This window comes from Lutjanus erythropterus, chromosome 15 (assembly GCF_056507025.1).
Source record: "Lutjanus erythropterus isolate fLutEry1 chromosome 15, fLutEry1.hap2, whole genome shotgun sequence".
Classification (NCBI taxonomy): Eukaryota; Metazoa; Chordata; class Actinopteri; order Lutjaniformes; family Lutjanidae; genus Lutjanus; species Lutjanus erythropterus.
In genome coordinates this window covers 16,888,159-16,911,412 of record NC_139331.1, presented here as the reverse complement: position 1 = coordinate 16,911,412, position 23,254 = coordinate 16,888,159, and the positions used below count along the sequence as shown (strand labels likewise).

At 42.4% G+C, this 23,254-nt stretch overlaps 2 protein-coding genes across 3 annotated transcripts; both read left to right on the top strand.

Moving 5' to 3' along the window:
- The first annotated feature begins 3,309 nt into the window (after positions 1-3,309).
- Positions 3,310-12,636, top strand: LOC146314232 (microtubule cross-linking factor 3-like). Of its 2 annotated transcripts, none has more exons than XM_084738127.1 (9): positions 3,310-4,573; positions 6,213-6,437; positions 6,784-6,942; positions 7,782-7,850; positions 8,469-8,738; positions 8,826-9,203; positions 9,996-10,658; positions 10,992-11,118; positions 12,188-12,636. In XM_084738127.1, the coding sequence occupies exons 1-8, from the start codon at positions 3,815-3,817 to the stop codon at positions 11,055-11,057; spliced, it is 2,589 nt and encodes an 862-aa protein (XP_084594253.1). In that variant the 5' UTR covers positions 3,310-3,814; the 3' UTR covers positions 11,058-11,118; positions 12,188-12,636. The 2 variants fall into 2 exon arrangements, with proteins under 2 accessions (XP_084594253.1, XP_084594252.1); XM_084738126.1 differs by having other exon boundaries at positions 3,317-4,573; positions 10,796-11,118.
- Positions 12,637-13,661: 1,025 nt separating this feature from the next.
- On the top strand, positions 13,662-20,736 carry LOC146314231 (uncharacterized). The gene is made up of 6 exons (XM_084737930.1): positions 13,662-14,063; positions 15,685-15,957; positions 17,680-18,015; positions 18,525-18,604; positions 18,701-19,589; positions 19,943-20,736. Exons 2-6 carry the CDS (start codon positions 15,814-15,816, stop codon positions 20,198-20,200), a joined length of 1,707 nt encoding a protein of 568 aa, XP_084594056.1. The 5' UTR covers positions 13,662-14,063; positions 15,685-15,813; the 3' UTR covers positions 20,201-20,736.
- Positions 20,737-23,254: the final 2,518 nt, after the last annotated feature.

The following is a 23,254-nucleotide window of genomic DNA, read 5'->3' as shown; positions in this document are numbered from 1 at the left end:
CCCTCCCTCCTATCCACATATTTTTCTGACACTCGCCCTCCATTTCTTCATTATTCTGTGACAAACACACTCCAACCCATCGCTCTTTCACCACACTGTGGATTCACTAATGGCTTCTATTAAATTATTCATACAATATTTTTTCTCTGTTGTCAATAGGCCTCACATCTGGTAATTCCTGACACTTCATGTTCAGCCTTTTTTTCCCCACATCCTTATCCCTCCAACCTACTGTGCACGCTCTACTTTGCGGTCATCTTATCTTGGTGCACCACCACCTGTCTCTTTGCACCCATGGCATCAGGGTGGGGGTCTGAGGGTGTAGATGTGAATGATAGACTGGAGGAGATGAGTAAGAGGAGGCGTATGTCCTCCATGGGGACACAGAGGGATCTAAGCCAGGGACTAAGAGGATTGCAGAAGGGCCAAGGCTTTTCTATCAAAGGCTTTTAGCACAGGTCACAATAACCTGCATCCCTGCTGCTGCTGTAGGTACCTACATATACCTCTACAGTATGCACACATGTACTAGCTTGAGTGTGCCAGATCAACAAATACAGGCGCACTTTGATGAAGCTGTTGATACACTCGTGCAATTCTCTCATAAAAAACTATTCAAGTATAAAACAAATTCAAGGCTTCCGAACATGCTACTCCTTTCCTGCCGTCGATAATGTGGCACAAATGTACAAACCTATGATTTCATTAGCCCACTGACAGTCGACTGACCCACCCACCCCGTCTTCTGAGAGGGTCAGTCTGCTGGAGGCTGAAGGGTCAGTTTGCAGGGGTTAAAACCTGACCCATCACTCACTCATCTCATTAGCAATTATATGACTAAGGAGCTCATTCTAGCCTAACAGAGTGGAAACAGTCAGCGTTTTACTGGCTCTGTCTGTGTGGCACAGATTGCTTGGCCTCTGCTGACTCGCTTCAGTGTGTGCAGAGTACCCCCTGCTGGGCCTGAGTTTAGTTACATTACATCTGCACATCAGAAACAGTTGAGATTATAAGGGGGGCATGTAAAGTGCTTCCTGGCAAAAGTAGGTGAGAAACAAGAAACACAAATGATATTGTGAAAATATGAGCAAGTTACTAAAAAGTTAGTAATTTGTGCAGTTTCTTGTCTCAAAAGTAATTTAATTACTTGTTGAATTACAAATTACTGCATATAAAAGTAGGGCTGGGCGGTATGACAAAATTTTCATATCACGTTTTTTTAAAAAATCATATCGGTTTCACAGTATTTGATGGGTATTTTTTTTTTCATGCAACAGTGTTCTTACCCACATTTTCTTCTACTGAGAACAGAATTACTGCAGTTGATTGTCTTCAAATAGCCGATTTTACTGTCACAAGGACTGTATCATGTTTTGTTTTTTTTTTATGTCCAGACAGGTAAAAGCATGACCCCTTCAAAGTATGGTTACCATCACATGGATGACTATACAATTAAACGTCCCCACCCACGCTAGTCGGCACCAGAAATACTAGTCATTTAAAATATTTAAAAATGAAATATTCGTCAATATTTCATTCATGCATGATGCCAGTTATCTGTTGCCGCACGCCACTAGTCAGGGCTGCGTCTCTGTCAGACGGAAGCCCCTCTGACCCTGCTTGTATGAACCGATCGCCGTGTCAACACCGGATGTTTAGCTACATCAGCGAGGTCGGACAGATGAATGTAGACTGTGACAGAATAAGATGATATGTATTCACTCGACTGGAGAAATGTGACCACATTAAGCACATACATAAACCTGCAAGCGGAGCTGCTGCTGCTACTACTAGCTGCTAATGTTAGCCACACCGTGTGTCAGGCTGGAAGCTAACGTTAGCCACACTGTGAGTCAGGCTGGAAGCTAACGTTAGCCACACTGTGTGTCAGGCTGGAAGCTAACGTTAGCTCTGGGTCCTTTACCTGCAGACACTGTGACTCTCTTCGGTCTAAAAAGGTGAAGCATAAGCGTGTAAGGTTTGTATTACACAGCGCGAAGTAGCGCGCATTTCAGCGGCATTTCAAGTACGATTTGGCGATTGTAGACTGTGATTAACGTCTTCAAATGGCTCTTGATACACACAGTATCTTTTTTTTCGGACAGTGTTTAACATTATAAATTAATAAATTTTGCCTTGTGTTTTCTTAGTGACTATTCTAAATTAAATTTGGCATCCAATCAACAGAGAAATTAGTTGTCAGGAACATCCCTAGTACACACGCTCAAGCAAGCATACCTGTGGTGTTGGTGTGCAGCAGTGAAATGGGTCCCCGCTGAAACACTTCGCCGCCGCGCACGTTCCGGACGTTGTTTGGGCTATTCACCGGTATGGCGGTATATGAAAAATTCATATCATAACGAAAATAAAGACCGGTTTTCGGTACGAACCGGTATACCGCCCAGCCCTATATAAAAGTAATTACTTTCTAGGTAAAGCAACTTTTGAGTTCCTTTAAAATGTCTGCTTTGAATTATCTTGTTAATGCACACATAGCTCCATTATTTTAGTGACAACTGTCAAATTTTTTAGCATTTTATCCACCATCACTGATAGCAGTTATTAATACTCCAGACCACCAGAGGGCAGCAGCCACTAGTGTTCCTATCTGTAAGCTACAGTTTTATTGCCCTGGGTTAAATGATAAGATTTGTGGGTACAGTATTTAAAAAAAAATTACATGATGGACAGTTTCTATTAAACTATGATGAAAAGTTCACATTGTCTGAACTATCTTGTGCCACCGTAAGGTCACGTGATGGGAGATCACAAACCAAAATATTCAGGGAATAGGTTTTGTTTGTTTGCTATGTCTACGGTTGTCGACAATTTTGTGGTGAGTAGCGACCAGTGAGCTCATTTGAATTTCAGTAATTGTAATTGTATTAATAATTTGAAAAAGTAATGAGTATCATGCAAAAAGTAGTAGAATTACAGCAACATGTTACTTTGTAATGCCCAGAAGTACATGACCACATCTTTCAATTTCCACATCCACAACTTAAGAACAGGGGATTTCTGTTAAAATTACAAATATTAAACCTAATCTGAGATGTTATCAAGATTGTCAAGTGTTAGGGTAAAAATGGGGGTCCCAAATCTGCCCTGCAACCCCCTGGGAGATAAATCCAGCTCTGCAACTTTGCATTTATGTCTTGAAGTGAGTATGGCAGCAATGTCATTTTCAGCCAATGTCATTATATGTTTCTCATGAAAATAAAAGTTTATACTTACATTGTAAACCATCTGCAAACTGCTTTGGCAGTACTTCATGGCGGGCCAAACCAATAAAACTAATTTGAATTTGAAAGAGAAGAGGAAAGGGGTGAGGGGGGTTGTTCACTTCCTGGTTTGACGTACCCCCCTTACGTCATATGGTCAGTGCTCCTGCAGTGCCTGGTGGTTCCCCCTGTGTCAGCGACTCTCCACAGTCACTGCGGTACGAAAACAGCGAGTCTGTGCAGCTCTTTGTGGAAAAAATGCATTGGTCTGGACTTTTTTGTTTAAGTTTGTATTTTTTTGCGCTGTTTGTCCAGGAGGCTGTAGTCCATCTTTGAATGGTCCTGGACATAAACAAGTAGGCCTCAACTGTGAAGTTAGACTGTGGGGTCAGGATGAGGAGGTGAGGAAAGCGGCATCTAGTGGCACCTTCCACCAAGTTAACTTTCTAATTGTTTTAATATCAAAATGTGGTTTAAACCGGGCTAAAAGTGTGAAAGTGAATACGATCGGGGCGTCAATACGTCTATTTTCATGTTTAATCGTGATAAATAAATTGAAATTAAAGCCTAAGATTGTAGTTTATTATCAGAAAATGAATTCTGCCACCGGCGGCGCTGCAGCTCCTCCATCCTCGTCAACATCCCCATCAGACAATAGCGCAGGGAGGAGGAGGTGGAGGCAGCACCGGGCTCCTTCACCGGCCAGAGCCCAGCAAGGGGCGACCCAGCGAGCTGCGAGACACCCAGGCAGGTCCAGATCTCCTGCGCCCGCAGGAAGGAGTAGATACAACGGGGTGAAGGAGAGTCTGAGGTCCGCAGACGGAAGGGAGAGGGAGCCCGAGAGCCGCGGAGCAGCAGCTGTTCACCCTGATGGTGCTGAAGCTGGTGTAGTCAGAGCAAACAGGGCGGATGCTGTCGGGGAAAAGCCGACAGATTCATCCTCAGCAGCGGCCCGTCGCTCCGCTTTACGCCTGCCCTGCCTGAAAGGTGACCCCTCCCAGTCCCAGCGTCTGCTGCCCGCCAGACCGTCGTTTTCCCCGGAGGAGAGAGCGAGGCAGCCCGGAGAGAAGAACCGGAGAAGAGGCGCGTCTGCCGGCTGCGGTGCGGGCCTCGGTTTGGGTTTGTGGCGAGGAGGATGCTTACAGGCTGAACTGATCCAGTTTCATCTGCAAAAGAGACTCAGACGAAGCGGTGCGAAGATGCAAACCAAGACGGACAACACGGCAGCAGAGGAGGCCGCCGTGGGAGAGCCGGAGCCGGCTGCAGAGGCGACAGAGGCGGGGTCCGTGACACAGCAGGAGGCCTACGAAGACGAGATGGAGAGACTGCTGGAGGAAAATGAAGATCTCAAGGTTTGATAAACGTTAGCTTTGTATTGTACGATTGTGCTCTGGGTATGTTTCACCTCCTCAGAATTGTAGGCCACATTTGTTTTTGTTTTTCTTTCATATTAGGACTGCAGAAAAATTTTAAATCGTATTTAAAGCCTTTTGGCCCATAAATCAACATTTACTCTAGACTGATTATTCTCTTCTGCAACGATTAGTCAATTAATCAACTGAAAGAAAAATATTTGCCAGCTATTTTGATAACTGACTCATTGTTTTAGTAATCTTTCAAGCAAAAAACATTTGCTTATTTCAGCTTCTTAAATGTAAAGTAAGGATTTACTTTTTTTTTTTTTAATTAGAGAATAATGAGCAAATATTGTTACAGATGTTTTGCCTCTCTCCCTTTTTCCCACCCACATAATAGGATTTGCACCCTTTACCCAAGCTGCATGTATAAAGTTAGAGCAACTAAATGCATCATAACATGGTAGTTGACTTTACAAAGGAACTGGCATTAAAAAAAGGTAAAAGCACTCTTTTTATGCAATATTGACTGGGGTCAGAAAGACAAATTACAATATAATGATTATGTTCTGGATTGCATAATGCTTAATTGCATTGATGGCTTCACCTAATGATTATTTTCATTGTTGATTATTTTTTTGGTCCACAAAATGTCGATCAGTGTTTCCCAAAGCCCAAGATAACGTCCTTAATTGTCATGTCTTGTCTGCAAATTCCAAAGATACTCAAAGATTTGTTGCATTTCTTTGTCATTTATATCAGTAAATGAAGAGTCTTTAGGTTTTGGGCTGTTTGTTGGACAAAAAAATGCAATCTCAAAATGTCACTTTGTCCTCTGGGAAACTTAGGAGTATTTTTCACATTTTATAGACTAAATGATTAATTAATCACAAACCATTTTGATAAGTGATTTATTGTTTTTGCCCAGATTCTCTGATTACAGCTTCTTAAATGTGAACATTTCCTGGTTTCTTCAGTCCTCTATGACAGTAAACCAAAGATCTTTGAGTTGTGAACAAAACAAGGCATTTGAGGTCATAATTAAGGCCTTTGTGAAACGGTGATTCGTTTTTTAATCATTTTTTGACTCGCTATAGACCAAACAACTTATCACTTAATCAAGAAAATGATCAACAGGTTAATCAAAAATCAAAATAACACTCCATTGCAGCCCTAAAATAAATATTGATTTTTCTATTTTACATCCTGCATATCTTTAGAGAACATAAAGCTAAGACCTAAACTGAAAATACACTAGCCACACATGACTAATTGGTTATTGATCACACTAGTATTGATCTGCTGGGATCAATAATATTGTGTTAAAATGAGGGACAACTGGGGAGGTCAACGGCTGGGATTCGCATGTTTGTATGTGCCGTGTTGGCAGTTGCAGGAAATATCTATAACACTGAAAACAGAGTCAGAAAGATAAAATTCATATGAAATAAATGTGAATTCAGATAACTGTGTTTTTTAATCATGTGTTCTTGTAAGATTATATTTGGCTCAGGTCCAAAACATCCATTACTGCGCCTGTAGAGTCAAAAGTCAGATTTTAAACCATAAACAGCAGCGATTAGCCACTGCCGGTCTTAATCTTAACCATCTCATTACTGTGACACATAATCTTCAGTGTGAAATTGAGGAGATGAGGACCGAGATGGACGAGATGCGAGACACGTTCTACGAGGAAGACACTTGTCAGCTGCAGGAGATGAGGCGAGAGCTGGAGAGGGCCAATAAGAACTGCCGGATCCTGCAATATCGTCTGAGGAAGGCGGAGAGGAAGAGGCTGCGCTACGCCCAGACGGGAGAGATCGATGAGGAGCTGCTCAGGAGTCTGGAGCAGGACCTGAAGGTACAGACGGAGGAAGTGGAGGGGAGGGGGAGGTGTTCTGTCTGGGTGCAGTTTACAGGACATTTGGAGCGTTTCTGTCCTGAGGATGTGTGTGTGTTCATGAATATGTGAGCAAGTTTTTAATTTAGCCAGAGCACACAGGTTCCACAGAACATTGCATTTCCCAAGTGGCTGCCATAGTTACAGCTTTGATTCCTATGCATTTTACTGGTTTATAAGTTGTTTTTTTTATAAAGTTATTTTGTTTCTAACGAGTATGAAATATTCTAAAATGACACCCTCACATGAACTAAACAGTGCTTTTCTAAGTTTCGTTTTCAATGGAATCACACTGCAACCACTGCAGGTAGCCAAGGATGTGTCTGTAAGGCTGCACCACGAGCTGGAAAAGGTGGAGGAGAAACGCACAAAGACGGAGGAGGAGAATGAAAAGCTGAGACAGAAGCTCATAGAGGTGGAGGTGACCAAACAGGCCCTGCAGAATGAACTAGACAAAACCAAAGAGGTAAGTAAACACTTAGCCGCTGAAGTTGCAGAAATGGAATAGAATATTCAGAAGTATGTTTTCATTAGTGTATACTCACCTAAAAAATAAGAACAATTGTGCTTTCTTTACCTTAGAATGATTCATTTATATCTACATGGGGTGTGGGTCATCTTCCATGAAGGCTGCCATGTTGCATGCATGGGAGAAGTTAGCCTTCATGGCTTACTGCCAGAAAGTCCTTTCTGGCAGAAAGACTTCAGGAAGTAAGGTGATATAGTATGATGGCTAAATTCCACCAGTTATAGCTGTGTCATATTATGGCCATGCTGTGGCAGTCGGAGCTGCCATTCTACACAATGCTTGTATTTCCACCAGAAGCGCCTTGGTGTGTCCCAGAAGCGGCTCTCGGCTCTGCTCCACTTCAAATATGCGCCTTGTCTATTTTTGATGGATGCTGCATCAGTTAGCACAGAGCAGATCAAACAGGCAGGAAGTCAAACATAGAAAAAGCAGAGAGAAATTGGTTGTTTTTCAAAATAAAACCCCCTCTGCAGACTTGTGATCATAAAGACAGACAGAAAGGAAACTTTTTAATTATGCAAACTACTTGGTAGAAGCACAAAGAGAAAGGAAAGAGGAAAAAATCAACAAAATCTGAGCGAGTGAACATAACTGCTGGTGGGGGCATAATGCATTTTAATCTAAGCTACTTTGTTTCATGTTACAACAGACGAGCGTGAGTGTAATAAGATATTGTTAAATTATAGCAAAAGCTGTAAACCATCACAAATCAGTGTAAGAGTAGGAAAAAGACAAAAATCCAAACATTCATTTGCCAATTAACTGTCCTCCAACAGTCTCAAAAGAGAAGAGGAAGCAAGGACATCCAGAAGACAGACAGGAAGTCAGCACAGACTCCTACAGAGGTGAGATGTTTTTACCAGTAAAGAGATCATTTTCCTACAATGTTTTGTCTTTTCTTGTATAAACAAACATGATCCCCAAAGTGATGGAAAGAAACATCAAGAAGCATCTTCCTAAGAAACATCTGCCATCCTCTATCACTTCCATAGTGTGTGATCTCATCTTTGAATAATTATCTTTTTCCCTCTGCAAGTCTTGTCATGAATATACATGAATTCCAGACATCAGTAAGACTTATTGAAACACATGCAGGTTTAGCTCACACCCTCATGTGATGTTCTCAAAGTCAGACATTTTGTTTTTCACCCTGGGCTACAGCAGGCCAAAGCCAGTGCTCCAGTCATTTGAAAAAAAGTACATTAAATGAAAGCTGAGAGTTTGCAGAGCTCCAGCAATTACTCTAGACTTAGCAGACGTCAAACATCCTCTTGGTCCAGAGATAGATAATGTTATAGCTTAGAAAGACTGTGGTACGAAATCTTCTCTTTAATCTTAAGTCCTTCCGTCTTTACGTCTTATTGCAGAGACCAACGTTGTGAACTTCAGGATTAGGTTTTAACCATTTCTACTTAACTTTAGCGTTTACTGTAAGTATGGTCTGTGTTGTGTCTTTGCTCCAGGAGGACAATGAGGACCTTAAGTGCCAGCTAGCTTTCATCAAAGAGGAAGCTGTGCTCATGAGAAAGAAGACAGCCAAGATCGACAAAGAGAAGGACCGTCTGGAGCAAGAGCTGCAGAAGTACCGCTCTTTTTACGGTGAACTGGACAGCACCCATCCTAAAGGAGAGGCTGGGGGTCCACCCACCACCCGCGAGTCAGAGCTGAAACTACGGCTCCGCCTAGTGGAGGAGGAGGCCAACATCCTGGGGAGGAAAATAGTTGAGTTGGAGGTAAGACCAGACGATGCTACGTGGATCAATTAAAGAAATAATACCTCAGTGAGAGTCGTATGAGTGATGAGATTTTCTCCCCCACAGGTGGAGAACCGTGGCCTGAGGGCCGAGCTTGACGACCTCCGTGGGGAAGGGGAGGGCGCTGGAAGCTCTGGGTCAGGAGCGATGGGCGGGTCGGGTGCAGGGCGAGGCCTCGGCGATGATCTGACGGAGCTTCGGCAGCAGCTGCAGCTGGTAGAGGATGAGGCGGAGCTGCTGAGAAGGAACCTTGCTGATGCCGAAGAACAAAACAAGAGAGTGACGGGCGAGCTCAACAAGTTACGGTTCAAAGCCGGAACCCATGAGGGAAGCGCCAGACATGGGGGAGGAGCAGGAGGTGCAGGAAATGATGGTGCAAAGGCAGAAGCCCTCCAGGAGGAGTTAAAGACAGCAAGGCTACAGATTAATGACCTCAGTGGCAAGGTATGACAAGATGACTGATAATATTCAAATTAATTTGATAATTTCCTTTTGTTTATGAGCATAAATTATTCTGAAATACTGTCTTTACAACTTAACATGTTGGCATGAAATATTATGGTAACGGCAGGTGTGATGTAATAAAGGTTCAGTTCCATTCAGGTCAAACAGAGTCAGGGTGCTGCTGTTGTGCATGTTGGCTCACTGGAAAGGCTCTGCTACACTAAATGGAACAAGACCTTTATTATATCATTAGTATCGTTACTGCTACTTTCTTCTCTGTTTTTTATATACTTTTATTTATTATTATATCAAAATCTTGCTATACAGCCTTGTTGTATAATAACGGATAAATATTTAATGTATATGTATTTTTTTTATGTTAACCATGTTCACCATTTTAGTTTAATGTGTTAAAATGCTATTATTTGTTAAGCATAAAACACAAGGTTGTAAACATACTGTTGACTCCAATGTGAGTAATTTTGCTAAAAAAAAAAAATACAGTGTACAGCTGCTTTAGGAAATTACTGATTGGTTTTTAACTGGAAATGGTAATGTCAGTATGCTAATACACTCACACTGATAATGCTAACATAAAGTTTAGCAGGTTTTTTTGAATTTCATTTCAACTCACCCAATTGGACCAAAGTGGTAGATGACCAGCAGAGAGCCAGACTTTACCATCCATACAACCATATTGCTGAAAAGTGTCCTGTTTTGCTTTGTTTTAAAATCTGTTTATTATGTCCTGTTTTTATTTATTTTATTTGTTTTTATTCTGTTTTTCTTCAGGTTATGCAGCTGCAGTACGAGAACCGTGTGCTCCTTTCCAACATGCAGCGCTATGACCTGGCCTCTCACCTCTCTCTGCGGCCCAGCCCACGAGACAGCGATGCAGAGAGTGATGCTGGCGGTGCGACAAGTGGTCGCCGTGAGAGTGATGAGGATTCCACCTCCTCTCGCCTCCTCCCACCGCACCGCAAACGTGAAGGCCCTGTAGGTGGTGAAAGCGACTCAGATGAGGTCAGAAACAATAACGGCAGCAGCCGGTGCCTGACACCCACACGGGGACTCTACACCCCCACGGGGCCCGAGGGCGCTGCCTCCTCCCCCTTGGCTCGCTTCCTGCCAGGTGTGCGGTGCAACCTGCGGGACAGGCAGCAGATGATCGACATCCGTGTGGAAGCAGAGAGGCTTGTTAGGACCATCGACCGGCTCATCGCTGACACTGCCACCGTGATCTCAGAGGCGAGGGTTTACGTATCAAACGGTGACGTGATGTTCGGGAGAGGAGGGGAGGAGGGTGCAGAAGACGATGGAAGCAGGATCAGGGAACACGAGTTGCTGTATCGCATTAATGCTCAGATGAAGGCCTTCAGAAAAGAACTGCAGGCCTTCATCGACAGACTGGAAGTGCCGAGGCTGGAGGACAGGGAGACGGAGGAGCCACTGTCGGTGAGACAAATATTTAAAATGGATCTGAGTTTCATGACGGCGTGTGAAATGTCTCAAAAACCTTAATGCTGTTTCTGCTTCTTCCTTTTTCTCATAAATCCAACCTCTTGTTTGTTATGGTTTGTTACTCCGTCCAGATGTTCCAGCCTATCATTTTGCTCATCCTCATACTTGTGTTATTCTCATCCCTCTCTTATGCCACCATCTTTAAACTAGTCTTTCTTTTCACTCTTTTCTTTGTCCTGTGATGTTCGCCTCCCTTAATTCATATCATCCCTCGTTTGTTTTTTGCTCTCTTGATTTTTTTTCCTCCCCGCATCCTTTGTTGCCAAGGTAACCAAAAGCACAGGAAAAGCGCACTTGCCGAGGCTGCAGTCACATTCAAGAGAGTGTGGCTAGATTCAACACTGGAGTCCACATTTTCCATAACACATAATCGTCCAGTCAGTCCCTTGAGAAGGTGAGTTACTTAAAGAGAAACAGACCTGTAGCTGGGACTAGCCCAGTTCTATAAAAAGTGACTGCTGCCCTTATCAATTTGTCATTGATGTTTATAGTGTGGGAGAGTGAACAAAACATGTAAAATAACGAAGATAAAAAAGAAAAAGGAATCTACATTTTAACAAATATTTGTAGTTTCAGGACACATACTGTTTTGATTATAGAGGTTAATTGTGTGACAAAAGAACTTCAACCCAAACCATGATCTTTCCCCAGCATTAACCAGGTGTTTTTTTTGTCCCAAAACCTAAGCAGATCTTAACCACAGTGTTGTCACACTATAAAGCATGTTTGGTTTGTACAACTTGCACAGTGAAGAAACAAAGCATACAAATCTCGCAAGAGTTTCACAAATCTTTGTGGTGGAGTGATCTTACAGGAGAGTGGATGACATGCTGCAGCATGATAATAAAGGACCGATTACTGTGACTGTTTTTTCTCCTGTGATAAACGCAGTGTATGGCCTATCGCAATTTAAAAATACAATGACAATTAATCTACTGACTCCAAATCTATTCTTCAAAGTAACAAGTAATGGAAGCCTTCAAAGAAATGTAGTGGAGGCAAAAGTTAAATATTTGTCTCTCATAAGATTTCCCCAAAAATACTGAAGTTAAGACACAGATACTTGAATAATGTACCAGGACCAGTTTGTAGGGCTTAGGGGCATCTAGCAGTGAACTTGCAGATTGCAACTAACTCGCCTCACCATCCCCTTTCAAGCAAGTAGAAAACCTACAGTGGCTATGAAAGACACAAAAGGCCATGTCTAGAATAAATGGGCTTTGTTATTGCCCACCCCAGGTACTTACACATTAATAAATAGATGCACTGTAGATAAAATAGGTAGGGGTGCAGGTCATTTGGGTTTAGCATTGCTTACACTGAGCTTTAAGGTCACGAGACAGTAAGGGAGGAAACATACATCATCTTTCCATGCTGCTTTATGTCCTGGCTTGGCCTTGTTACTAAATATATTTTCTGTGGTAACAGGTTATGACAGCAGTCACCTCTTTTTTGTTTTTCAGAACGACATACGCTGTACAGTCCCGCTGTTGTTGTCCTTCAGGTAAAGTAAGGATAAGAGTTTGTTTTCATCCCTCTCCTTAACTTCTGAATGATTTGTTATTTACTAGGGAACACAACAGGTGGAAGAATAACAGTGATGATCCCGGGGCTTCAAACTGGAAGGAATTCTGATGATCATGTTGAGTGGTGCCAAATGTCAGATGTTGTCTTCCCCCCGCCCACCCCCTTCAAAATTCCCAGCAGGACCCCTGATTAGAGGCAGGCGTTGGTTATTGATGTTGTGGCAGATGAACAGAAGCAACTGTCTTCAGACGTCACTGCAGCAGAATGAGTCAAGAACACAGTTGCAGTTTCCAGTTACTCCAGGACATTGTATTTCACACGTTTTGCTCTTTTGCACAATTTGAAACATGCATCACACTCTTAGAAATAAAGGTGCTAACTAGAATCATCACGGGTTCTTTGGTTTGTCTTTTATAAAGACTGTTAGAAATGTTCCAAGTGGAACTTTTATAAAAGCCTAATTATGAACTGTCCTGTGCATTTCCACCAAAAATAAACTGGTTTGGAACCTGAAAACATGGTTTCCTGTCTGGAACAAAAAATAGCAGGTTCTTCTTGGGAACCAAAGTGTAAGTGAACCAAATATTCTACACGTCGTTGTGCATTGTGCAGTGCCCCCTGTTGGTGACATCCTTGATTTCAGTGGTTCCACTCAAAACTGGTGGAAATGAGGACTGGTTCAGTAGATAGAACCAAGATTCCAAGGACCTTGTACAGAACTGGTGCAAGAACCTGATCTTATTTGAAAAATTATTTTTTTTCAAAAACACTTATTTGGATGAAAACAAATCTTAATGAAACCTTTATTAGTCTCGTAAAGAACCCTTGACGAGCCCATTCTTCAGCCCATCAGGAAGAAGTTTGCTGTATTTGCCTCTGCTTAATGGGATGCTTAGCCTTACAAAGAACCCTTGACAATCCCTTTATTCAAAAAAGTCTTCTACAGAAGAAACTGGATCTGGGTAGAATTTTGCCCATTGAGGGAGAACCTTTTAGGAACCCTAATTTTTAAGAGTGTATCTAAAACCTATGCTTTTCGTTCGTTTTTAAATACCAGAAAATATTAAAGATTAAAAGTAATATTTAAAGTTTTTGTGAAAAAAATAGGAGTGAAATGTTGCCATGTATGCCAGGCATCCACCTTGCCGTTTCCTTTCCGTGCCTCTGTTCAATAAAGATATTATTGACAGTGACACATTATTACTCACTGTGTCACCTACGCCCATTTGGCATCCTTTGGAAAAATGATTTGCAGTAGCGCCGCATGGTCACAAGACAAAATCTGCCCGAGCATCCTAAAGCAGAGTAGCAACAGAGAAGCCTATTGGCTGAGAGCTGGCAGCAGCTGAAATAGCTATGTAAACACTTTCCCTCTCTCTCTCCGCGAGCCCCAGTAATTATAGCCAGGATGCTGGTGACGACAGTTGTCCCATCGAGACTTCAAATGCTGGAATAAATTTGACATTATGATATTTGAGCCCGATTCCGATGGGGCGCCCGCGTAAACAGTGGGGCACTGCGGTATAAAGGCTGGGGACCCCGGCTGGAACAGAAGTTGTTTACCCTTTAGTTCAGCGCTCCCGGACTTAACCTCGACATTGGGAGAAGGGGGCCCCTTTAAATCCTGTCCGCCGGGTTTTACGTAACACAGAGGAGGAAAAGCGAGCGGGACGCGCAGCCGAGAGTGGACTTGACAATTTGGCGACGAGGGGAGTGAATGTGTTGGAGAGACCAGGGCGCACAGCGCTCAGGAGCATAGAGCAGGCTGGGGATTTTTATTGGAGGGCACTGAAAACTTGTGTGTTGAGCAAGGTAAGGACAGAGGTTTATTATTCAGGCTTAAATAATTTAATGATGTTATAGTGCCATATGGGCAGTGGGGAAAGAAGTATTAAGATGTCTTACTTGAGTAAAAGTAGGAATACCATAGTCTAAAATACTAAAAGTTCTGAATTCAAATTGTTAAATAACTAAAAATACAGACATATTATCAGCAACATGTACTTAAAGTGTACTAAGTGAGAGTATTCATTATACAGAATGGCTCCTTTCTCGTATTTATTATATTATTCATGTTTCTGTAGCTAACAAATACATGCAAGAGCGTGTTGCTGTAGTTTATCAATGTGGAACCAACATTTATATTTTATTATTTTTAATTTATTATTATTTTTCAAATGTAAAAAAGTATTAAAACAAATAAATATCAGTACAATATTTACCTTTGAAATGTTGTACAGTAGAAGTACAAAGTAGAATACAAGTATGTCAAACTTGAACTTAAGTAAATGTACTTAGATACTTTCCTACATTGAATATTGGATAATATAATTTGAAATTCTAATTGTATATAGGCTTAAAACTTTAAAAATTAAACAACATAAATGGGAAACAATCTATATATATTTTTTCTTCATATTCATTTATTTAATTTGTCGTGAATTTTAAAGTGTAACTTTTTAAACTTTCTCTGACATACATTCATACCCTCTGTCACTCTCCCATGCACACAGGCCACGCAGCCAGTTTACTATGCATAGTTACAGGATTATTAATACTACTCTTACATCACAGATGGGAGGGAAGTGTGGCTGGTACATTCGGGCACTTTCAGCCAGGATACTTCATATAAACAATAAACATTGGTTGATTTTGTTTATTTGATAGGAGCTGCAACAATATTTAGGCACCACGCCACACTTACAGGGACTATTTTGACAGATACAAGTCACAATTTTAGTGATTTTTGCATTTCATTTTCACTGAAAAAAATATATAAAAGGAGTATGGGATTTTTGCTGGAGTCTGAATCAAACAAGCGTGTTCCCTTACATCGGAGGAATATGAATTGTAGGCTGTGCATCTCTGTAGCACCTCAGTGCTTCACTGATAATGATATGTTGTTACGCTTTTGACACCTTGTGACATTTTTCCTGTGATTTGGGTATTGCGATTTCACTAACATTTCAATTAATTGTTCAGCTCTAATCTAAGCTATAACAAAGCACATTTTGGCACAGGACATTTTGATCTTGAACCCTGCGTTTGAAACACTGAGGTTAAGTGTTTCTTCCGATGTCGCAAAGGTCAAAGTGGCCGAGAGTCTAAACACTTGCAGTGTTGTCATGCAACACCCTTGTCCACACGCGCTCCATAGGTAGGGTTACATGCCTGTGAATTTTGGACAAGAATGTGAAAGGATGTTGAATGCCTGACCTATGAGAGGGCAGAAAGTGTCCAACATAACGAGTCATTTAAGCAACAGAGACAAGTAAAAACGCTTAAAATTCCATGGAATAAAACTTGATGCAATTTAACTTCAATCGGGTGTTAGTGCCAATGGTGTTTTATTCTGAAATAAAATCAAATCAAACCCTTTTTTTTGTACTTAAAAATGCCAACCCTCTTGTCTCCCATGTGTTTGTCTTTATAGTGTTTCCAGGCCATCGATCCTTCCGTCCCTTGCTGCCAAACAGACAGTGACCTCTGACAGGAGAGTGAAACAGGAGAAAGGGGAAATTGCCATTTAAAAAAGGCTACTGGGTATTGAGCCGCCTGCGTCATGGCAGCCATTGATCTGGAGCGGGGTTTGGAACACGGCGGCCGGGGCTGGGGCAAAGAGAGGCCAGAGCTGATGGACAACTTTGACTCGGAGATGCAGGAGTGGGAGGACCAGCTGCAGGACATCCAGAGAAAAATCGAAGAGGTAAGATTTCATATAATAGTGACTAAATAAAGTTAATTTCCAAAAATATTATCTCAATCTGCCATCCGTCCCCTTCATTGCGGTCTATGGACAGTTTTGATTTATAATGTTCAAAAACTGGATTTGAGGAGCAAGAAAAATAAAGAAACTCAGCTGTATAGAAGCACTAAGATTTATTAACGAATTTGGTTTAACAGTGATCCAAACATTGTGTAATAAACTCAAAAATAACAGCTTTCACTCACAAATGTGATTTGGGAGCCTGTGAACATGTTAATGGTTTTGTTTCCAGGTTATTAAGTGCTTCCGTAATCCCTAGAGTGTGTGTTAATTGGTGTTATATGTGTGTGTGTGTTGCATGTGTGTGTGTGCTTGTGCACCATAATAAACTGTTGGCAGCGCACCGACTGACTCAACCTCATGGCCTTGTTGGAGCAATGATACAGACAAATGTTAACAAGCTAATTAAACTGTGATGTAGTGACAGACATGCTGGACACACACACACACACACACACACACACACACACACACACACACACACACACACACACACACTTCCTCTCTCTCTCTCTCTCTCTCTCTCTCTCTCTCTCTCTCTCTCACACACACACACACACACACACACACACACACAATACACACACATACACGCACACACACGGTCTGAAAGAGGATACTAAATGATGTATTAATGGTTGCAGTGGGAAATAGATGCTTGTTGGAATAACATGTGCTGATCATAAATATAGGTTAGGTTGTGCAATGATTTTGTGATAATTATAAGACTTGTTTGTGGTGTAAACAGTTCCTGTTCTTGAGCTGAGCTTTGCATATAGTTCAACAGCTAATTAGGTTCAGATATTTGAGGAATGCATTCAGTTGACCGGTCCATTCCCATTCTTTTTCGCTCTGTGCTCCAATAACAGTTGAGATAGCTTTGTACTCGGCAAAGCCTTGATCAACTTTCTCCTTTCCTGTTTCCTGTATTTAGATATTCTATGTGCTTGATTATCTGTGCTGAAAAGGAAACAAAATTCTGAAGATGGCTTAATGTTGCTTGGGGACCTTTTAAGGTGATATACTCACATCAAGTTAGCTAATCTTAGTAAAACACTACCTAGCTAGCTAATACACATCAATCATCAGCTACCCAGATACATCTGATAGATAATGTTTGCAAAACACTAGCAAACTAGCAAACTCCGACTTTAGCCTAGGGCTTTGTGGCACTGCTGCAGAGCAGATTTAGTCCCAACTTTGTGGGTTATCCTCTGAAAATTGACTAAACCCAGGCCTTAAAGGTGCCAGTGTAAAACGGGGCTAAAGGTTGTTAAAGAGTAATCAGGGAACATTCTGTAATGTTTGCATTATTTGCTGTACCAACAAACATTTTACCCAGGGCTAGTAGAAATCCTGTGTGAATTGTATAGCCCTGATCTAGCTTAACCCTGGGCTAACAACATGTGTTTGAAAGGGGGTTATTACAGGGTTAACTCTTACACTAACGCTAAGGATAGCTCTGGGCTAAGAATGTGCAGTGTGAAAAGCCCTTAAGTACAGGAAACATGAAAGGAGAAAATTGACCATGGTTCCACTGGGTACCAAGCTTGTTCAACTGTTACTAGAGCACAAAGCGACAAGGGCCAGGACATAAGAAGGGTCAATTGACAAGAACTCATCAGGGAGTTTTTAATGTTTTCTTCTGTTTTCATCTTTCAGTTGTACAATGAAGTTCAGGCCCGCAGAGGAGCAAACGATATCACCACCGACAACCAGAAAAATGGCAGCGAGTTGGAGTGTGGCCTCGGGCACCATGGCAATGGTCTCTTTGCACCCGGCCATCACAGCAAGAATCACTCTGGAGCTATTACTGTGCCACATCACTATAGTAACGGCTGTAACTATAGCCCCAATGGGTACGGCTACCCAGTGAGTCATCAGAATGGCTACAGTTACTGCCACACCAATGGAGTTTCAGAGATTGGAGACTTATTGCAGGATTATTTGGGCCAGGGGAATCAAATGAGCCGGAAGAACAATGGAGCTCGCCACGTGGTAAGTAATGGCAATTCTTATAATTTCCCTACCAGCTGCCTCATTCTGTTGGCATCTGCTCATCTGAGGAAACCAGATAGGTGGACATGATATGAGTCAAAGCTGGGGTTCAGTCAGGAACATATTGATTACAGTTATGTGGTTCCTTCAAGTCTACTTACACACATACGTTACCAGATAGGAGTTAGTTTCACATACTTTGACAGCGGTCTTTCTCAACTCTTGCACTTTAGTAAGTCCTGACAAAGCAATCAAGAAGGAAGACAAGATGTTAAACTGTTTCCTGGTCCACATGAAAATCTACGTGTACTGCCAACATTAAAGTACAGTAGATCAGAATAGTCTTCACAGTGCTATATCAAGTGATGATCAAGGGTCAGCTGAGGTTCAGTTTTGGTTCAGTACAGTAAACAGAAGCCTGCCAATGATCTTGCAGTAGCACACTCTAATTTAAAGCTTAGAGGTTGATATGGATGTTTTATTAAATATATTTTTCCCATCTCTCTCAGCGCTTTAGTGACACAATCAAGGTGAGCCCAGACATCCCATCATACCATGATGAGATCAGAAGAAGTCCTGGAAATGAAAGGTAAGTGAGTTTGCAGTGGATTCATGAACATTTTATAGAATGATGTGATGTGAGGAAAACACCTGTTAATCTTCGTTTTGCATCTGTTTGGTTCAGGCTTGGTCAGGAGCAGTATTTGGACAGCTTTGAGGAGACTGAAAACAGAAAGAACCAAGTGTCTACCATGAGGGGCTCCCCCCGCAGAGAGAGTTCCCCCAACAAAGAAAACACGGGTTCCAAGCCCCCTCTTGGACAAAGGGATGTTCCTCCTGCACAGTCACGCTCACAGCTTCCAATAACAACAGCAGAATCACCTGCGCTGGACAGGAAGTCCTTCAGTCCTGGCATCCTGGGAGATAAGAAGTGCAGCAGCCCCTCTGTTCTCAGGAAGTTTGGAGCCATGCTTCAGGAAAACGAGGGCAAAATGCTCACTGAATCAGGGGTGGTGACCCCTCAGGGACTGGCCGTGGAGCCAAAGAGCCCCATCCCTGGCTGTCAGCGCCGAGCTCTGGGAGCTAGTGCAGTCGCCGGCAGGGCGCCCATGCGTGTGCCTACCCAGAAATGCCATGCAGATTCCGACGTGCTGACAGCAGAGGTAGGGCCAGGCCAAGAATGGGGGTTAGTATCAGACTCTGGTAGACAGAATCACAGGGATCACAGAGGAGGCTACAGCGGGTCTAAAGGGTCCCAGCGGAGTCCTCAGCTGTCCCAGAAGAGATCACAGGTGGCGGGAAGCCCAAAGATTAGACCCAGGGCTAACAGTGCTACAGACAGAGATGGAGGACTGGCTCAAGGGGAGAGAGCAAGAAAGCCCCAACACGTGGAGCCCAAAATGGACTACAGGGTCTCAAGTGCTTCTTCTGGGGCTCAGAAGATGCAGAGGGGAGGGTTAGTGGGACAGGATGAAGGACTTATTGAGCTTCTGGACATGTTGGAGATCCAACATGAGTACAGCTCCAGTCCCAGAACAGGCCATCACACAGCTTACAGACAGGAACCACTGCAGGTAGGTTTTTTTCTGCATCATTAGCATCAATTGACTCTTAGCAAGCATTTTGCTAACTTTAGCTAACTTTGGATGTGACTGTATGTTGCTTTTACAGGTCCTCTGGCAACATCTTTTACCCATCTTAAATTTATTTTTCTTTTCAACATATACAAGACTAGCACATAGCATATCTAAGTATACGAAACAGGAAAGAAGAAAGCTGACCAAAGTTCTGCCGAGTACCAAGCTTGCTCAACTGCTTTTTGGAGCACAGGGTATAATTTAGGAAGGGTCAGTTCCTCAAAAGCAACTAGTGATACTCATGCTGGCACTTTACAAGCTGACATGTATCCCATTATGTGTCTGTTCAGGTAAACCCAGCCGAGTTGGCCCCAGCCAAACCTAGCAAGTGCTTCTCTCGTCCTGCACGGCCAGCCAACCAGAGGCCACCTTCTAGATGGGCCAGCCGCACACCTACTGCCAGGATCACCGCCCCATCAGGCCCAATGTACCGTCCTCCAAGCCCCCTTGCTCGCCCCCCTAGCCCCATGACCAGAACCCCAAGTCCCGCCCTGAAGCACCGGCCTCTCATGTCCTACTCTCTTCAGACTGAGACTGTCATTATGTGATACCTTTCCATTTCAGCCCTCTCCCCTCTGTAAATAGTAAGGACTTTTCTGTTGAACAAAATTCTTTAAAAGAGTTTCAGAGTTTCATCTTGATGTCGTGTTCGAGATAAAACACATCCATAACATTCTCCAGTGTTGCTGTGGCTTTTTGCTTCTTCTGTGCCGAACTGTTGCCAACACATCAGCATATTGCTTTGTTGCAGTTCCCTTTTATTCACTCTCCTCTTTTTTGTATTGAATTTCAGGTGTTTTCTGTAAAATGAGATTTTGCATGCAGCCCCAGTTTGAGGGTGCATGCTTATGTGTTTAATCCTCATGGTTGCCATGCTGAATCAAATTCAACGTGGCCACCAGGAGGATGATATTAAGTCGCAACTGTGCTCCTCGCAAACTGTCAAACAACAGTGTGTTTTACTGTATCAAACTGTCAAAGTAATATATTTAAGATGTTCAGATAACAGCTGTGACAAATGACTATGATATGCCTTTAATGTATTTTTTTCTTGTTAATAAATATGACAGTGCTTTGACATAAAGACTCTGCCTCTCTCTATTGCAGCATTGCATTGTATTGTTGCATTAATGGTGGCTCATATTGCAGGGTGTTGATGATTTACTGCATGTCAAGCCTATGGATATCTGATACCAGCTGCTCACTGCATGCCAATGCAATAGCTGCTCAAGTAGTGTCAGTTGCTGTTGCAAATGAGCTAACAGTCAACCGTCTTCAACACATCAACTGGTTCAAACATACCTGAGTAACTGCATGATTACACGTGATTGTCCTCTGAAAACACATTTTTGAAGCTCATACATGACTGTGCTTGGATTATGTAGATTTATTTATACTTTTAAAATCATTTGTCACTGAATATGCTGTTAAGTACACTAATGCTGCAGCTATGAGCAGTTATGTTATCCATCATTACCAGGATATCCAGTGTTCAGCACAGACGGTGATTCTGTAGAATTAGAGATAACGTTTCATGTTGAGCTTCATAAGAGCTCATAAGACTTCCTCAACAACCTTAGGCTTCTCTGACACCTCCGCCTCTGTGGAAGGTGAGGAAACACTTTCAGTTTCACACTTACACACAGTTTCAGTTGTACAAATGTATCTTTCAGTTTTCTCATTAAAGGTTTTCTGTACACATCCACACATGATCTGCCACACATTTATGTACACACTCTCTCCTGGCAGAGGTGCCCAAAGTGTGAAATGTCATGTAAAGGCTGTGTGGGTGTACGGAAGTCCCTTGGCCCCATGATGCCTCAGCCTGGTCACCCAACCTCTCGATGCTATGTGGCACCTCAGACAGAAATAGCAAGCGTGACGTGTGTTTTGGTGCCAGAAATCTTAGCCTGCTGTCTTTGGGGGTATAAATAAAGAGTGGGAGGGGGGCGTTGGTTCCTCTCTTCTCTGTCTCCGTAGCTCTTTTTCTTTCATCTTGCCCACCGCTATTTCTGCCTCCCAATGAAACATCAAACACGTAATATCAAACAAATGTTGGCAAATTAGGGATATAATGTGCACCCTTAAAGATGGAACCTTGTCCTCTTGTCACATGCATCCATTAGTCAGTTTTCTACATCTTTCTCAATAAAATAATATTTTTCAGTGGTTTCAACACAGTACTTGTCCTCTATCTGATTCTTAGCTTCTTTTTCTCTTCTCTCATCTTGCCTCTTTGTACCTCTATGCTTATGATTATGTGTGTAAATGAGAGCCTGTCTTACAGGTTGGCACCTACTTGGACTGCATGAGGATATTTTAACAAGGGGTCCTGTTGGCCATCACTCCAATAACCTCATCAGGCCCCCTGATAACACTTGACAAGCTGCTGCCTGCATGAACTAACTGTTTAACAGGGGCCGTATTACAGAAACTTCCTAATTTTAATATTCTATTGTTACTGTTTAGTAACCATGGTAATTAAGGTTAGGACCTGATTTAAGAAAAAAGCCATTACAGATGAACAGTTCCTAAGTCAATGTTTGTACCCTAACTTAAGATAGAAAATGTGTATTACAGCTAATCAGTAATCATCATCAGTTATTGATGTTACTTCGGACTGACGCTGTGGAACGAGATTTTTGGAACGAGAGTTTCGTCTCCTCTGTCCCTGCATCTTGTCCTCACATCCCTCTTTCAATTGCTTGCTGGGTGGAGCTAAGATGTGAGGAAAGGAAGCGAGTGGAGAAGACGAGGAGACCAATTTACCGAATGAAAAGCACCCATAGTGGTCACTAACAGAAGCTAATGGTAGTGCAAGCTAAGAGTAGCTAACATAGTGTTAGCTAACTTTATGGATAATGGATATGGCGGAGATTCTCTCTCCCATCTTAGCATGCTCTCTTTATCTTTAGTTATCATTGTTGTAAATTTTCCAAAAAGAATGTCTTTGGAAAGTTAAGTTACTATTGTTGTTGTACTACTGTCTCCGTTTCACTTTCAATGATTAAAATCAAAGCTACAAACTTGTTTAATTTGGCAAGATAAGAAAAGTGGTAAGCTAGGTAAGAGACACAAAAGCTGATAAGCAATTTAGGATATGTGATGAGTCCGGATGAGAACGGTTTGGGTAGGGTGAAGTAAGATAAGACAGGATCCTTAACATTAGTTAAGATTTGCTGGCCTGTTGCTGCCCCAGGAAATGTACATGTACAAAATCTACAAAAGATACAGTCTTTGTTGTGTTCTGTCTCTCTGCTTCCCTGACTGAGGACACTCAGGCAGACACAGCATGGCAGAGCTTGGCACAGCATGTTCTCCACTGGACAGGCTATTCATGAGAACAGAGACAGACAGATGACAGAGAGAGAAAGAACACAGGAGCAGACAGCTGAACTGTAGCCATGGCTCCCCTGACGTCAGAAGGCAAGTTATCACACCCACTCCAACCCCTGGAGGAGGTAACACCCATCAAAAAATAGTTTTGCATCACAGCACAGAAGACTTCTAGGAGTTTATTTACTGGGTTACACAACTTTTATGATGCGCTTTGTGTGTGAGTGCTCCCAATGTACTGTGATCCTGCACACAGACACACACAG